Source organism: Salvia hispanica, chromosome 5 (genome assembly GCF_023119035.1).
Source record: "Salvia hispanica cultivar TCC Black 2014 chromosome 5, UniMelb_Shisp_WGS_1.0, whole genome shotgun sequence".
NCBI lineage: Eukaryota > Viridiplantae > Streptophyta > Magnoliopsida > Lamiales > Lamiaceae > Salvia > Salvia hispanica.
The window spans coordinates 36,189,838-36,208,284 of NC_062969.1; the positions used below are offsets into that span (position 1 = coordinate 36,189,838).

The 18,447-nt window shown below is 35.8% G+C and overlaps 2 protein-coding genes across 5 annotated transcripts; one reads left to right on the plus strand and one right to left on the minus strand.

The window, feature by feature from the left end:
- Window positions 1-3,057: 3,057 nt before the first annotated feature.
- Window positions 3,058-5,568, plus strand: LOC125190568 (cytochrome P450 87A3). The gene is made up of 9 exons (XM_048087898.1): window positions 3,058-3,387; window positions 3,461-3,782; window positions 3,867-4,016; window positions 4,094-4,345; window positions 4,424-4,513; window positions 4,591-4,669; window positions 4,758-4,864; window positions 4,943-5,070; window positions 5,146-5,568. Exons 1-9 carry the CDS (start codon window positions 3,188-3,190, stop codon window positions 5,234-5,236), a joined length of 1,419 nt encoding a protein of 472 aa, XP_047943855.1. The 5' UTR covers window positions 3,058-3,187; the 3' UTR covers window positions 5,237-5,568.
- A 3,940-nt stretch (window positions 5,569-9,508) lies between these two features.
- LOC125188939 (probable NOT transcription complex subunit VIP2) lies at window positions 9,509-16,470 on the minus strand. 4 transcript variants are annotated; one of them, XM_048086042.1, is made up of 16 exons: window positions 16,245-16,470; window positions 15,724-15,824; window positions 15,482-15,593; window positions 15,223-15,401; window positions 15,014-15,062; window positions 14,776-14,922; window positions 14,415-14,470; window positions 14,250-14,295; window positions 14,070-14,162; window positions 13,086-13,192; window positions 12,865-13,005; window positions 12,192-12,509; window positions 11,739-11,791; window positions 11,616-11,657; window positions 10,196-10,340; window positions 9,509-9,899 (listed from the first exon to the last, which is right to left on the minus strand). In XM_048086042.1, the coding sequence occupies exons 2-16, from the start codon at window positions 15,739-15,741 to the stop codon at window positions 9,840-9,842; spliced, it is 1,566 nt and encodes a 521-aa protein (XP_047941999.1). In that variant the 5' UTR covers window positions 15,742-15,824; window positions 16,245-16,470; the 3' UTR covers window positions 9,509-9,839. The 4 variants fall into 4 exon arrangements, with proteins under 4 accessions (XP_047941999.1, XP_047941998.1, XP_047941997.1 ...); XM_048086041.1 differs by having other exon boundaries at window positions 12,192-12,506; window positions 14,250-14,459; XM_048086040.1 differs by having other exon boundaries at window positions 14,250-14,459.
- Between the last annotated feature and the right edge of the window lie 1,977 nt (window positions 16,471-18,447).

Below are 18,447 nucleotides of genomic sequence, written 5' to 3' on the forward strand. Positions count from 1 at the left end.
CCAAAGCTCACACCACCACAGCTCACACCAAAAGCAAAAGCCACCAAGTAACCAAGCAAGCAAGGCCAAAAGCATTACATCAAACCGAGGGCAAGACGAACCTCATTAGTGGTCTTTGATTGAAAAAAATACATAGTTCACGGAAAAAAAAAAAAAAAAAACCATCCCACAGCTTCGACACACGCGGCCCCACTCTCACTCTTCATCGTCCCCTTGGTCAGACCCGGCCCAGAGGCTCCCCCCTGTGGCACTCCCACTGAGGGGTGGGAGCCCCAAATCGCGCTGCATACTGTCGATGACCTCCTTGAGCATCTCCTTGTGTAAGGGGTCAGTCGTCATACTCCACTTTTGTATAACGTCTATCATGCTCTCCTGCTGGTGGATGCGCACGAGGTGGGCGAGCTCGGGACTCAGCCGGACACTAGGATCTGCCGATTGGACCTCCTGGGACCCGCCGGCGCCTCCCCTAGACATCCGCTGTGCCGTCTTTTTCCCTACGGGGTGACGGCGAATTCAAGGTGGGTCCTGTCAGTGTAAGGAGTCTCGAGGTTGCCTTGTTCATACTAACGAGATTGAATTAGGGGAGTACAGGTGTGGGAAGCACCTGTCAAAAAGTCAAGAGTGGGCCGATAGACATTGTCCCCGGACAGTTCAGGGACCCCCACTCTACTACCCCCCGCAGCGGCAGGCTGCCCCTGCATCATCCCACTCTCCATCATCCTATTCTCCATCATCCCGCTCATGCCCGCCATCTGGGGCATCATCAGGGGCATCATCCCACTAACCCCCTTCATCCCCGCACTCATACCCACCATTTGGGGCATCATCCCTGCCATCCCAGCCTAAGGGTACATATTGTAGTACTCGGGCATCATCCCCGCCATTTGGGACATCAGTCCGGCCATCCCGGCAGTATTCCCGCCCATCCCACCTCCAACGAGGAACGTCGGAGTTTGCGATTCGCTCGTGGCTGGAGAGTCGTTGTCGTGCTCCATTTATCTTGAATAGAATTGAGAGTGGAGAGAGAGAGAGAAAAACTCGTTAATACAAGTGGTGCAAATGAAAATAAAGTGGAACGAGCCGTATATATAGAGTTTTGAAAAAAAAAATTGAAAACACCGCTCGTCCGTCTGGAGCCCACAATACCGGACTAGCGGACGGACGAGAGGACGGACGACCGTGTTATCCGACGGACAAGAGGTCGTCCGTCTGCCTCTCACCGGTTGCAGTAGTGGACTAGCGCGGCGGACGAGCAGCTCACCGATCGCTAGTCCGCTTGTTAATCCACTATTGTGGATGCTCTTAGATCGGCTAATACCCTTTATTTTTCCTTTTTTGACAAGGTAAAACTCATGATCCTTTTTCATATTGACGTAAAAGACAATGGTACGCATAGGGTAGGTTTACAATTATAACCTTTGACAAACCAAAAGTAGTTGATCGATCTAAAGGGTAATTTAGACATTGCATATTAAATCTTTAATTGGGAGTCAAATATGTAATGCCCTTTTGGCTGCATCAATAAGTACGACTTCTATTTGAGCAAAGAGCCGCGATTAATTAAGCAAAGAATAAAGGTGCATTAAACTTATGATTAATAAAAATATAATATGGAGTATTCAGGTTTGAATGTCCCTTTACAGTAAAATTAGTGAATGTGCACACGAGTGTAAAGGGGACAATCACTAGACAAAGTTTATTGATCGTTGTGCACTCCTCTCTCTCTAAATAAACCACCCCTTAATTCCTGCCTACACAATTTAATTCTACTATTAGTATATATTTAATCGATAGCTTAATTCTATTATAAACAATATTATTTTTCACTCCAACTCTCATCTCCAATAAATTCATTCAGTAATGTATATTATTAATTTTGCAATCCAATTAATTTTGTCAGTCGTTATTCCAATTGTACTCAACCAATAACTTCTATTAGTACCAATTAATATTTCATACTATTACACTCACCCTTTAAAATATAGTATGATCCTGTAGTCAAAAGGAAACATAAAACGCCATGATCCACAGTAAACCTACCTATAATTGAGCCCGTGGCTCAAAAGGCTACGAAATTTGACCAAATTGGGATGTTAATTACAGAAATTCTTCTTAACAACCACTTACAAATTCTTGATATGAAAATCCAGAAGACAACGTTGTTTAGTATGAATGCTGATGTTATTAAGATTCAGAATAGGATACGAAACAATATATATGTATGTACAGCTGCATAAGATCTAAGATTAGATCCAAATCCAAATAAAATACTAACAAATTTTCACCAAAAATGGTTAAGGGATTGGAAGCTACTAGTTTTGATTCAAACACAAGTTTGACTATACAAGGCCAATGGATTAAGTGTGGGTTCAAAACTAATTAGTGTTGTTAACTGAAAACTAATTGTAGACATTTAGATCTAATTAAATCTAATTAGAGTTTGTATCAAGTAGGATTTATTTATGACATTTAGGACGGATAGAAAAGATATTAGTAGCAAATAAGGTGACAACCTTCAGATTCTTTCCATATGCTTGTTTCCTACCAAGTTGGTCAGAAGCATGTATCAGTTACAACCAATAATATTTCTGCTAATTAATAAATAGCAAGTCAAATTTACCCATAACAATATTGTATAATAGTCTATGTTTAATTTTCACCATTGAGAAGTTGTGAGGTATATACTTATATATGATCAAACTTGATGTTGTATGTATAATGTAGTATCCCATATTGCATTTACCCTGAACCATTTATAGTTTATACTATTTGTAATGCATTATATTAGCGCGTAAGTATGTATATTATATACTATAGTATATTTTAATAGAGATGTAATTAGTATCCTTCAAGTGTAAGACTCACCGTCATGCTAGCTAGGCTTTGGGGCATATTTTATGAAGGTGTTGACAAAGGATAAGGAGTTTGTGTGTAGACAAAATGGCTTTGTATAATTTCACTTATTTAAAACTAGTTCCAGATTCTCTGCCCCCCTTATTTAAGCCACCACCACCCTTCCCATTTTAATACTATCACATACATAACTTCTCTCCTCATCTCTTCTTCCTGGAAACTCATTCCTCATCTTCACCATTCTCTCTCTCTCTCTCTCTCTCTTTCAAGAAGAAGAAGAAGAAGAAGAAGAAGAAGAAGAAGAAGAAGAGGAAGAATAAGAAGAAAAATTGCAATGTTTCCACCACTTGTGTATGTGATAGTGATATTGATCATAGCCTTACTAAACTGGCTCTACAGCTGGAGAAATCCAAGGTGCAATGGAGTACTCCCACCTGGTTCCATGGGCTGGCCTCTTCTTGGAGAATCCTTCAGCTTCTTTTCCCAAAACACTAGTTTTGGCATTCCTCCTTTTGTCAAGGACAGGATGCAAAGGTAGCCAATCAATCGTGAAGTCATTCATGTATTATTATGTAGTAGTAACTATTTGACAATGCTGGTGAATCAGATATGGACCTGTGTTCAAGACTAGCTTGGTGGGAAGGCCGGTGATAGTCTCGACGGATGCAGATCTCAACTACCTGGTTTTCCAGCAAGAGGGGCAGCTGTTCCAGAGCTGGTATCCAGACACATTCACAGAGATATTTGGGAGGCAGAATGTTGGCTCATTGCATGGATTCATGTACAAGTACCTCAAGAACATGGTGCTCAAGCTCTTCGGCCCCGAGAGCTTGAAGAAGATGCTTCTGGATGTCGAGCAGGCCGCCAACGTGAGCTTGAAGAGATGGTCTATGGAGGGTGTTGTTGATGTCAAGGAAGCAACTGCAAAGGTGATTGGTGATGAGGAAAAACATCAAAATCAATCAAGCTTAGCTTCAGTTTAACTCATTTTTGTTGCTTTTGATTTTTGGCAGATGATCTTTGACCTCACAGCAAAGAAGCTGATCAGCTATGATTCCGAATCGTCTTCTGAGAATCTGAGGGAAAGCTTTGTAGCTTTCATACAAGGCTTGATCTCATTTCCACTTGACATTCCTGGAACAGCCTATCACAAATGCTTAAAGGTATGTTTCTGCACCTACCAGTCTTGATTGTGCAGAGCGACGAAAAATGAGTTGTGTTTTAATGTGTGTGTGATCAGGGGAGGAAGCAGGCGATGAGGTTGCTGAAGAACATGCTGCAGGAGAGGCGGGAGAGGCCAAGGAAAGTGCAAGGCGATTTCTTCGACTATGTGTTGGAGGAGCTGCAGAGGGAGGACACCGTGCTGACAGAGGCCATTGCATTGGATTTGATGTTTGTGTTGCTTTTCGCTAGCTTTGAGACCACTTCTTTGGCTCTCACTCTTGCTACGAAGCTTCTCTCAGATCATCCTTTGGTTTTGAAGCAACTGAGGGTGAGTGAGTTCATTATTTGATACTACTACAATTCTAGTACCATTGCTCTAGTTTATTACTACTTGTTTGCAATGTAGGAAGAGCACGACGCGATTATTAAACAGAAGGGGGATGCAGATTCTGGGCTAACATGGAGTGACTACAAGTCTATGAAATTCACATTTCAGGTGTTTGTAATTTGCCATGGAAATGTTGTGATTGATGTGTTTGAGTTTAGTTGAGAATTTGGAATTTGGAAGTGCAGGTGATCAATGAAACAGTGAGGCTTGCAAATATAGTGCCTGGGATTTTCAGGAAGACATTGAGAGAGACCAAATTTAAAGGTGTGGATCAGCTCTCGTTTCGACCCGTGTGTGTTGGTCTTACTCTTATATGGATAGTAGTGAAACATGGTTGTTTGTAATGGTGTAGGGTATACTATTCCAGCCGGGTGGGCCGTGATGGTTTGCCCACCGGCTGTGCACTTGGACCCGAGCAAGTACAAGGACCCCCTTGACTTCAATCCATGGCGGTGGGAGGCAAGTACACATACACAACGCGTGTGCAGCATAACATTACTTTACCGTATATAAATTGTACTAATTTCGAACGTGCAGGGAATTGACACGAATGGGGCCTCGAAAAACTTCATGGCGTTTGGAGGGGGAATGAGGTTCTGTGTGGGAACGGACTTCACGAAGGTGCAAATGGCCGTGTTTCTACATTGCCTTGTCACCAAATACAAGTAAGAAATCGCATCATACAACTCTTTTAAAAACCTCGGACTTCATTAGGAACTGATATGTTTTGCGTGCAACAGATGGGATCCGATCAAAGGAGGAAATATTCTACGAACTCCCGGATTGCAGTTTCCAGATGGATTTCACATTCAAGTTTCTGAAAGAGATTGAACAAATGTGGAAGGGGTTAATTTCATCTTCTCCTCCAAATGTGAGGAAATTTTGATCCGGAAAAGTGTGAAAGGCTCTTTATACTTTTGTCAGGAAATGGAATGTTAGAGAAATAGGAAAAGAAAAGGTTGTTGGACTTAGATATATATAGGATATATTATCTCAGAGTATGTATTAGATGTTCATATTTGTGGAGTATTATATAAGTCTTTGTCGTATATTATTTTTAATCACCTGGTCCACATTTTTACCATGTATTTGCAATGGAGTAATATGTTACCGTTTTTGGTACTTTTGGTCAATTTTATATAATTTTCTAAGTAATAAAAATACGTTTACATTGTTGATTAGTTAAACAAAAGAAATTAAGCATATAATATAAAGAGGGGTTCACTGAAAGTGAATCATAGACAAAACAGAGAAAAGATTAGGACTTTGAAGTAGGAAGACATGTCATCACCAAAGTTATCTTAAACAATCTTCCGATCTAATATCCCAACTTGTTCTAGATGCCAAAGAAAGTAGCAAGACGCATCATATCCAGTTGTGGAAACGATTCTAAGAAGGAATGTGAAAATTGGAGCAACATTTTGCTAGGGTGTATTAAAAAATATGCTTCTAACTATTTTTTGTTGTGTAATTTTCTTATTTCTAGAATTAGTTATCACATGAATTGTCATTTATTATTAGGGTTACTGGTGTCTAATTATCAGGCAAAGCTATGGTACAATTCTACATAATAACAATAATAGCCATTCATGAATATTGGAATGTGAAAAATTCATACATATTGACAAGTCTAAGTAATGTATGACTAACATTGCATGCTTAATGTTATTTGTATAAATTTAGAAAGAAATAATCATTGATCAAAGTAGTGCATGATAAATTTTTCCTGATTTTGCATTTGAAGCTTGCAAATTAAAACAAATTCACAAATAAAGATCTATTTAGTTGATTATACGATTTAATCTGTGATATTCTGATTCATGAACATAAATATGTTACATGCCACAAACATAGGTAAATCACATAAATAATTAAATAATAATATGTGATTTCAATGAATTAGTAACATACCAGTTAATTGTGGAAAGAATCAAAGGTTGTTTGATACGTCTCCACAAAACGTCTACATACTATATTCTATATCTTCTGATAAGTTTTTTGAACTTTTTATTTGATCAAGAAAAGCTTATCATATAATGTACGAACTTGATTGGAAATGACGAGATAGAATAGCTATATAGAATGAGATAAAGAACTTTAGCCAAAAAAGAGCCGGAAAGAAATTCTTTCAGAAAATAAATCAAATTTTTTTAATTCCCTTGATATGGAATTTTTATAATTCTATTTTTGAAAGCAAGGGGTTTCAGTTATCTTCTCTCTCATGTCTATTTTCCTTTATATAGAACTAAAATGATCAAATAAATAATCTATGGATGTTGGACTGAGGTCTGAGGCACACCTGTTGGCTCTCTCTAATTAAACTAAGCCACAAAATATAATCAATTAGTGCAGTAGAATAGGATTGACTCTGAGTCTAATCTCAAATTTCGAATAATCTGGAATTCCTCTTTAATTTAGTTATTTTGTGCATTTAAGATAAAAATATTTATTAACTAATTTAAGTCTGCTGCTGATTCTTATTAATCAATTTTTTTTGGTCAAAAGTGATCCAGTTCAAAAATACTACTCCCTCCATCCCCTATTAAGAGTCACATTTTTCCATTTCGGTCCGTCCCTAATTAAGAGTCACACTTTATTTTTATCATAAATAGCAAGTAGGTCTCACATTCCACTAACTCAATCCACTCACATTTTATTATAAAACTAATTTAAAAAAATGGGTCTCACATTCCACTAACTTTTTCAACCAACTTTTCTTTACATTTCTTAAAACCCGTGTCCGGTCAAAGAGTGACTCCTAATAGGGGACGGAGGGAGTATTATTTATCATTCTTGGAATAAATTTCAACTACTCAATTCTCTTAATAATAAAACTTTTTAGAACATCTCTTGGGAAATTATCAAAATGGATTCTCCCCCAAACACGATTCAATGCAATATCAATCCTAGCAATTCTCAAGGTTGTATGCAAGGAATAAGAAATAATTATCTCTGAGACCTCGTCTTTCAGTGCATAGTCAAGAAAGACTGACTTATCTCACTCTTAGATCCATTTAGTGTTATATCACACTACTGTCGTTAGTTGGTTTTGGTAAGGAAACTTTCGGACAGACACTGCAACCTATCGCAATAAATAACCAAAAAACCTATCTAAGTCGTGAAATGAGTTTTATTTCTACTATATGTACTGATTTTCTTTACATGTATAGAATTTTTAATGGTATGTACATGTACAGATTGTGTATTGTTTAATAATCTTTCTGTTCGTTATTATTTTGTTACTAGTTTCTTTTCCGATTTTCCCGTCAATACTTGTCACATTTAATTTTAGTACTCTTGATAATGGACCTCTCATTCCACTAACTCATTTTATTAAAATTTTATTATTCTTCCGTCCACCAAATGTTGTCCATATTTGATTCGTTGCGGATTTTAAGAAATATAAAAAACAGTGAAAAAGTTAGTAGAATGTGAATCTCGCTTTCATGTACTATTAGTTTTATAATAGAATGTGAGTGTAATAAGTTAGTGGAAAGTGAGATCCACTTACCAAAAATGGAAAAAGTAAAGTGGACAATATTTTGTGGACGGACCAAAATGGAAAATATGGACAACATTCGGTGAACAAAAGGAGTGAAAAACAAAACATCTTCTTTTTTATGTGAGCTACTTATGTGAGCACCACTCTCGTTTGACGTACGTTTAGCGTTGTTTATTTCAATTTATATATTTAATTTATTTCTAATAAATTAAAAAATGTTATCGAAAATTTTAATTTATAAAATTCATAAAAATCAAAGCTCGATTTGCCCGTTTTCTCTATATTCAGCATAAATTGAGTAAACGGGAAAATCAAGCTTTGATTTTTATGAATTTTGAAATTTTAAAATTTTCAATATTTTTTAATGTATTAAACTAAATATATAAATCGAAACGAACAACGCTAAGTGTGCATCAAACGAGAGTGATGCTCACATAAGATATATTGCATATCAGGGGAGTGTTATATTGCTAACTCATAACTTAATTTGCTAACTACAACTAAATAATAGCCATTAGATATTCAAATTAAGGGCTTAGATCATCAATCCCTAAATGTCAATACGATCAAGGAAAAACGTCAATAAGGCCATAGGATTAATTCCAAAAAATATCAATAAGGGTATTAATGTCAATTAACTACATGTTTAGTTATAACTAACTTTTAAAAGAAATCCCAAAACTTTAAATTCATATAACATATATCAAATTAAAGATAATTTCATAAGGATTCCAACGATATCCTACATGCATATGTTCCGACGTCAAAATTTGAAAAACATTTCGAAAATTTTAATTTTTTCGTACAGCAGAAATGTCAACATAGTATATAAAATATGTCAATATAATGCATGTAGAATGTCAATATAAACAATGGTTAACATTCTTAAAGCATTGTGTTGACATTCTCAAAGCATTGTATTGATATTTTCGAAACACTATATTGACATTTTCATCCAAAATCCTAATTTGGAGTTTTTTTTTCTTTTTTATTTTATTAATAAAAACGAAAATTACACGTGGCAAATTGTAGACCATACGTTTTCTAAAACCCTATGGCCTTAAATTAGTTGAGTTCGCAATTAAATGATGAGTTAGCAATTGATCGCTCCCCTTGCATATCATTCCTCTGTTCTGTATATTTTATGATATTTAATTATTTTCTATAGTATTCCGGTTCAGTCAATCATAGCAGTTAAATTTGTAAACTGATAAATTTACTAGTAAGCTTATCAGTCCAATTTTTAAAACACTAATTTCTAATATTGAATTCAGCTTGTAAGAAAAAGACCTTAAAATACCACAAATATTAGTGAACTAAGAACGTACTCAAAAAATACTGTGAAGGACCTTAAAAGTCTCAAACAGTTCAGTATTAGTACAATTTATTTTTTTTAATTTTTTTTTTTTAGTACAATTTAAATTTGACTTAGCATAATGGAACAAAAGACCCAAATATTTCAGAAAATGATTAACCAACGTCTTTATCAATCTATAAACTAATAAGCGACCACTTAAAAGTAAATCCATCAAGATTCAATTTCATTATAAAATACTGCAAACTAGAACAATACCATAAGAAATAGCAATAATAGAGTAGCATTTCTTCCCAAAATTATAGTAAGACTATTATTGGCAACAGCATCCAGCCAAATAAAACAAAATATCAGCATCTGGTTACAGAAATTTACTCTATCCTGCAATGCAGCATTAACTAAGATCATGTCGTGCTCGGAGAGGTGACATGGCAACACCATTCTCTAACTCCGGCTCAGGTAAAGAGACAATCACAAGCTTTCAAAACGGAAAGAAAATGCTGTTTCCGGGGTAATCAGATAAGGGGGGTGTGTGATTCAAATTACAACATATAACAATTGGCGTATTTAATTCTAAGAAGTGATTAGACAACTAGGGAGGCGGGAGAATAACTATGCTATTGCTGCGGTAGCACGGGTCTTTTCTCAACCATTTCATATTGCAGGACGAAGTTATCCTGCAAAAGGAGGAACATCCACTTATTCCTCAACCTACATAAAACATCTATGGCTAATACATATACTGCCTCTGCCTCTGCCTCTGTCCATAAAAGATACATATTTTTTCGATTTAATCTTTCTATTCATGGTAAGTTTTTTCCTATCTGATGAGATGGGTTTCAATTTCCACCAACAAAACTCAACCACTTTTTCTCTATATATATCTCTTATTTTACCAATTTGACATTAAAACTTGGGTCATCCACTGCCAAGACTATTTTTAGTAGTATAATTTAAATCAGGTAGTACAAACCTTTCTCGCTGTTTGCCATCCATTGGGATCAAAATAGAAGTAGCAACCCCTCTCATAACTGTTAGTCTTGACAAGAGGTTCCATATTCTTCACCCTCGTAAACCAAAACCTCAGATCTTTGTGGTAAAACCAACCTCTGTTGTAACTGCAACAAAATGTTCAAATATATGGGCTAAGATATGATTCTTTAACAATATATAAACTGATTTATGTACTTATTCTCAAACGATGTATATGGTTGCACTTATGGAATTCAAAAAAGGAATTAGCAAAAGTGAATGATTGCTACATTATTCATCTAGTTAATATAACCAACACACAGACTTTCAATAGTTTTTATTGTTTCTACAAGGAAAAAGGCCTTCTAAGAAATCCATGCCACCCATTGGTATGACTTGCCAGTTTTCCATGGCCAAGATAATGCAACTTTGACACATATTTATGACACTGTCCATACTGCATTAGGTACCAAAATGCTGCAATTTAAATGTCATGACAATTTTTGGAATATCTTAAAAGTTCGACAATATCATATAGTGTTTCTTCAAAATTTGAAGACAGAACATTTAAAATCCAACACTAATGTCAAGGAAAATAATGCAACAATCAAAAGAAATTAAACATAAAACACGATACAACTTCATGGCTATAGTGACAACTGTTACAAAGGGGCTAATTTACTCCATATTTTACTGTTCAGGGGGTCGTAGGATAGGACAAAAAAACACAATGTTTTCAGTGTCAAGCCAACGAAATGGTTCAGGGAATGGCAACGGTGAAATATACCTAAGGCAATCTAGAGCATGAATAAGATGGTAAAGAGAAAATACTAGCAATCAAGGTCTCTCAACTAAGGACAAAGTCCATTCAACTAAGCGTGGCATCCTGTGACTTCACATCACTTAAATTCTAGTGCTAAGGGCTGTATTGAATCTCAGTAATTTACAAGTAGGTAAGCTATTGCCATCCCATAAACACAATATTTTCTTATTGTATATATGTAGGAAAAGCAATTCATATTTATATACAAGTAGGTAAGCTATTGCTAGTAGTGTTCAACAAACTATATTTATCACTCCCTGCATGATTCTCATCTGTCATCATGTCATGTACATTTACAACAACATGGGGGGTTCACCTATAAGGTGATGCATGCAATGAACTCATTTTTTATGGAACTTGTGAAGGCATTATTATGAAGACGAACTAGTATAGATATGGAATGCTTGGTAGGAGTTTAGGAGATGCATTATCATATGCTTTAGCATCTTTTGTTATATGTGGCATCACTGAACAAGCATTAAATCAACTAAACTTTCATTATTATCTTTGCATGAGGGAAGTTTACTTCTTAGTTCATGTGTTATACGCGAGAGGAAGCTGGAACAAGAAACAAAGAATTAGGAACAGAGAAACTTACAGTTCATTTGCTGCAAAAAGTTGTGCCTCATCTTTGGGCATGCTATAACAGGAAAACAGAATCACATAATTAGTATGATCATTGCCAACTATTAAATTTTCCGAGAAACAGATAACAACGTACCTGTAAAAGATGTAGAATAGTGTTTCTGGACGGAATCTTGCAAAATAGGTTTGCTACAAATTCCAATAAAAATAAAACACTCTTAAAGGGCATACAATTGATATTCTTCTGCAAAAGCAAAAAAAAAAAAGAAATAAAAAAGAGCAGGCAATCTTGTTTTTGGCAGTGGATTTAACTTGTTTAGCATAATAAAACCAAGTATTCTTGCATACTGAAGCTAAAACACTCCCTCCGACACACTCAAGATGTCCACATTCTTGAGTGGCACAGGATTTTAGGAGGAATTGTTAGCTGAAATAAGTAGAGAGAAAAAAGGTAGTTGAATATTTTAATGATGAGAGAGGAGTGATTTATTTCCAAATATAGAAAGTGGACATCTAGAGTAGGACAAACTAAAAAGGAAAGGTGGAAATCTTGAATGGGACGGATGGAGTACTAACATAGTAATCTCACCTTTAAAGGAGGTGTCTGTTTGGCATAATAGCACTCAGGTACACTGAACTCGGGTTCTCCTCTGACAGGCTCATCAGACCAGGGAGATGAAAACTTCTTGTGAAGAGTCTCGGATGAATTCAAGTTTAAACCTAGGGTCGTCAGATCAAGTCCCAGAGCAAGAGTGGCCAAAGTTGGATTTACCTTTTTTATGATACTGATCAGACCAAGCATCCCATATTGATCCGGTATACTTTGGGATCCCGGTGTGGCTTTTATGTCTTTATCTCTAAATGGACTTATGAAACGAGATTGGGACTGCTGGAACTGCTGATACTGCTGCACAAGATGATCATAAGATCCAAAGCAATTAGAAGTCCCAAAGCAATGACAGTCAGGCCTATTATATGGGCCTTGGAAAGTGATGCATGATAAAATAAGAAAAGCATGACCCTTCACAAAACAAATGGAGGGAAATAACAAAGTGTATGATGAGAAAACTAGTAATAAAAAAATATTAAGTAAATCAAAATAGTTACAGTAATAACAAGCATAGGCTGTCCCTTACCTCAGGACCATGAAAACAACAAAGGAGGGAAATAAAAAAGTGTGATGAGAAAACCAGTAATTTTTTTTAAAAAAAGCATTAAAGTCAAAAATAGTTTCAGTATAACAAGCATAGGCTGTCCCTCACCTCGGGACCATGAATATGAAGATCGGAGCTGCCCGATGTTAGATAGGAAACCCCTGTGCCATTTATTGAGGAAGCACGATGTTGTTGAGGATGATGTGATGAATATGAGCTGCCAAAATTAAAACCTGAAGACCTCCCCAGCTGGAAACCAAAAGCATTCAACCACTAGGTCACACCCACATTGTCCAATATGAGACAAATGTTCACGTACAGTGACTTACAGATAATTGCTGAGACTGCTGCATTAAATTTGTCATACTGTCGTGGATCTGTTCTTTTTGGTGAGGATTTATGGTATATTCAGCACTACCACCAACATTAAGACCACCTGCAGAACACATAAAAAGAAAGGATATGGAGCACTTGAAAGACAACCATCAACAATAAAAAAAATACCATTCAAAAAAGAAAACTAAGTCTAGTACTCCCTCCGTCCCATTGAAGATGACCCACTTTCCTTTTTGGTTTGTCCCAATCAAGATGACCCATTAATTAAAATGGAAACACCTTTATCTCTACTTTATTTCCTCTCTCTTACTTTACTCTCTCCTCTTACCACACAAAATATAACTGCATAAAATCCCATGCCGCCCAAGGAAGGGGTCATCTTCCTTGGGACGGAGGGAGTATATGATATGGTTAAAGTTTTAAAAGGAGCAAGCCTTTCCATATACATTATTATTACATCAAGTACATGCTACCAATGCATATACTGTATACACCTACTAAGAAATGTTTCAGTCTATAAGTTCAGTCAGAAGGCCATTCTAGTGTTTTGGTATCATGCAAATCGCATTTATTGGGTAAATTCTCAGCAGAAGTCAAGCTATGAATAAGACTTCCAACATTTGTGAAATTTTATGCTTGACAAAGGAAAAATCTAATGAGTATGACCCTAAACCAAGATGAACAGTTATTTAATGAGACAGAGATATTGCCTTGACCGAGGAGACACTGCAACTATTTTCAACATTAATCTAAAATTTCTATTATTATAAGATTATACAAGGTATTCTAGTACCATACCATAAAAGGCATATGATATCTATTGAGAAATAATAGTCATTAAGAATCTCTTTAAGGAAAATTGAATTACACAGATCACCACAAACCATCTGGACTTCCATCTAGAATTGGAGTTGGTTCCCCCGAAAGAGCCGTAGTAAACATATCCCAGAATCAGAGTAATACAGATATTGAAGCACCTTTATATCCCGGTAAAGCAGGGAAATCTTCATATTGAATGCTGAATTCTTGGTTCTGTTGACCAAAACCAATGTTATGTTTTTGCATCATACCTTCACAAAAGGGCATTTAAAGATAAATTATTCAGCCACTTCAGAAAGTAACATGAAACAGATCTGCTATTAATTAAACTGAATAACCTATTTGCCCATGAGAGCCACCAGCTGAAGAAGGACGCCCTGATAGCTGAGGAAAGTCATTTACATCAAAAGTAGCATTGTCATGAGCATTTGACTCATTTAGTAATGCCATAAAGCTAAAATTATTATTTCCAGCTTGAAATTGGTTTTGAGAAAGTGGCACACCAGCACCAGAGTAAGAATTGCCCAGCATGGATACCACCTGTGGAGCTGAAATATATCTGTCGATCATTAGTATTAAAGAAAAATGATTGATGCAGAGTCTGGTTTGGAATTCATTATTTAAACAAAACATCTAAGGAGCACAATATAGCAAATATGGATACAGCATTCCGACAAATTCAATACCCGCATATGATAAAATCACTGTTACGTTTAAAATTTTTTAGCAACTGCAGTCCCCAGCCGGCTTAATTTTCTAAACATAACAGCATTGCTATATGTGCCTTTTATTTTCAAATTAGGTTATGATCGATAAATAATCAGAGCCACCAGAAAATTGCACCAAGATACAACAAATAATTACCTGCCAGATTCAAACGAGATGCAAGACCAGGGATGTTTCCAACGCCCGTAGAGCTTCCACCCCTTGAAGCATTGCCCCCGCCCACAAGACCACTAATAGTATTTGTAATTCTCCCTGTATTTCCCATATTTGGAAGTACACCGGGGCCTATAGGTATCCAATTGTAGCAATTAGTGTCCTCAGAAACCCGGGTCGGAATACCGCATATGTAAACCAATTGACAAATGACTACTCATACCCCCAGTATTATTAAGACCTGAATGTCCATGTGAACTTCCCAGAGATAGCTGCATCAAAAGGCCATCATCAGATAATTACTTTTATAATAAATAAAGGGTAGCAAGATAGCATCAACTTGTCTATAAGACCCATTCCTGGGACCATTTATGGAGTTATGGACTATATCAAATTATTAGTCTCATCCAAAATCTAAATACATAGATTCACCTGAGAAAGTGTGTTAGGAAGACTATTTATAGCATATCTACCATTAGACACGCTTCCTTGAGCTTGTTGGACACCATTTGGAAGACCACCAATATTTGTCGAATTTCTTGATGCATAAGGCCCAGGCATGTTTGACATGTTAAAGCTATTATGGATATTATGAAGCCCCTGGAGATTACCTGCCGATGAGAAAATACATTATTAACTTCATTCATTTGTATTGGAAATATATCTAAATAAAGCAATGTATAGTGCATACCACTGGACTGGTTCAAGACAGCTCCAGAGGAACCTGATTGCGCAGAAAAGGAAGTTGTGAAAGCTCTTCCAGTGCTATCCGGAATATTAGAATTTGATCCATTCAAACCTGACTGTGTCCACATTTACATGTTAATTTAGTTAATACATAATCCAAAAACAAATACGCTTTGCTTGGGGAGATAAAATAAGCTATCTCAGGTAACCAAGTGAGCTATAACTTATAAGGTGAGAAAAACTTACACTCAGTACCCCAGACATTGTGAATCCTCAAACCAAAAGACAAAAGGTCATTCTTCTCCGGATAGAGCTCCTATTACCTCAAATCCTAATCTTCTAGCAACCTGACGAAGAAATCAGACAACATTCTAGAAACATCTATATATGTATAAAAGCCAAGTGCAGCCATGTTTTCCCGCCAATACAGTGGCACAGTCAAATAAAGTTGTAATTTGCAGGATGAGGTATTCATATGTTGGATATTAGCGGTTTAATGCACGTGAAAATCCAATTCAGGACAAAACCAAACGTTTTTTCTAAGCCTAATGTTAATCACGTAAGTGAATTAAAATCAAACGAGTTGACATCAAATTCAGTATATCAATTCTTATCATTTCCAATTTTTAGATGCATAAATTCCAATTGAGGAAAAATAAGCAAACTTGCAGATCTCGTTACAAAAAGCCAGCAAAGAGTGAGCTGAGATGGAAAGGAGAAGAAGCCTCTGGAGAAGAAGATGAAACATTGGTGAAGAAGAAGTTGACCTGATGAATAAATAGAATAAAGGCTTCTCGATGTCGTTGAGTTGAGGCTGAGAAGAGGGCGGCGAGCACAAGTCCACGACAAAGCGGTGAGTATCTGACGTGCTGGCCAGCCGGCCGAGAATAAGGAAGAAAAGGAGGCTGAGGCGGCGGTGGTGGTTGTCGATTGGCGAGTTTCGCCGGAAATTTTGTGAAGAAGGAAGAGTGAGAGACGAGATTTAGTTTAATAGTTTTGATAGTTTTGATTGGGCTTTTCGGAGATGTGCTATGTAACTGGGCCTCATTTAGCATTGCAACGGTAATGGTAATTACTCATCGGCAAAAGATTTAAGTGAGAAAAAGTTAGTAGAGCGTGAATATTATTTTTATATATTAATTAATTTATTAATGAAATATGAGTAGAATGAGTCAGTGAAATGTAGGGTCCACTTATAAGGGTTATATTCTAATACTTATAGCACTCTAATCCAAATCAAGACTAAATTTCCACCCTTGGATTTTAAAATGAGTGGATGAGATTAAATCTTACGAATCTCAATAAATAGTAGACAAAATATCAACAAAAGGGTAATATCGTCATTATGTTATCATATGATAATTTTCGTGAATGTTTTTTTATATCAACATAGTGTATTACAAATATCAAGAGAGTTACGTAAATTTAAAGTTTTAAGATGATTTTAATGAGAGGGAATTGACATTAATACCCTCTAATTTTATTTATTAATTTTTTTAATTAAAAATATAATCCGTGTAACATAATTATTTCAACCACTAGATCTTCTAATCTAATGGCTAAGATTTAGTCTTAATTTAGGATTGCTAATTAGTTAGCAATTGATCACTCCCCCCACTTATAAATATAGTACTCCTTCTGTTGCACAAGAATATGCATTTTTTATTTTTGGAAATATTTAAAAACTCATTACATTTACTTATCATTTTATTTACAACTTGTATTAAAATCCAACTAAATATATGAAACCACTCTCCAATGACACTACTTTCACTATTTTTTTCTTTCCATCTCCTTACTTTACCAAATTTTGCATTAAAACCGGTGCAGAACTCAAAGTGCATATTCTTTTGGGACGGATGGAATAAAGGGAAATAAGACTTCTATTGGCGGATGAACGGAAAAGGAAAAATGGGATATTTAATGGCGGACGGAGGGAGCATCTTGTTATTAGGAGTATTTGCCAAAACATAGTACTCCTCCGTCCATCCATAAGTGTCTTATATTTGACCGGGCTTGAGGTTTAAGAAATTATTTAACTTTGTAAAAAGAGTAGATAGAAAAAGTTTATGGAATGTGGATCTTATTCTTATATAATAATTTACAATAAAATATGAATTAGTGGAATATAACGTCCATTTAAAAAAATATATATTACTAGTGAAACGGGACATTTATTAATGGACGAATGAAAATCGAATGAAAAAATTCATTCTTTACATGCAATATAGTACAATTTTTGCAAATGACCATAAAACAATAATACATCTCTAGCATCAGCTGAAAATGCCAATGCCTCCAGGGTGACTCATAACATTCAATTTCAAACTACTTGTTGGTTATAATGCGTTGACATTTTAATGTCTCTGTATTGACATTTTTTATACACTGTATTGATGAGTTAGCAGAGTTAGCAACTTAAATAGTTAGCAATATAACGCACCCCATCCATCTATATAGTATGATTTAATTAAGTAAATAAATTACTTAGAGTTTGTATACTAGAAATCACATTTCGAGTGATTGAATACTGTAAAACTCTTATTTTATTTTCCAAGGAATAAAACAGATTATTTTTGTCATAATGTTGTTATGTTTTACATTTAATGGATGTTAATTGCATGTTTAAATGTATAAGTTAACTTAACAAAGTCTAAGTCTTTGTTTTAGTAGACCGGTTGTGGGCGGCGTCCACTTTAAGGTAACACGGTCAGTCCTAAACAAAGAAAAAGAAGAATTTCACGACCTAGATGGAATTAGACTATCCATCGTGAAAGGTTGCAATGTCAGTCCGCATATTTCTAAGCCTTACTGAAATAAGATGACATTGGTGTGGTAAAGCACTGAACGGATCTAACAGCAAGACTTGTCTTTGTGCTATCTACTGAAAGGCGAGGTCTTGATAAATATTTGTTTCTTAATCAATGTAGGTTAGCATTGAGCATACGGTATTGATTATGCATTACTTTG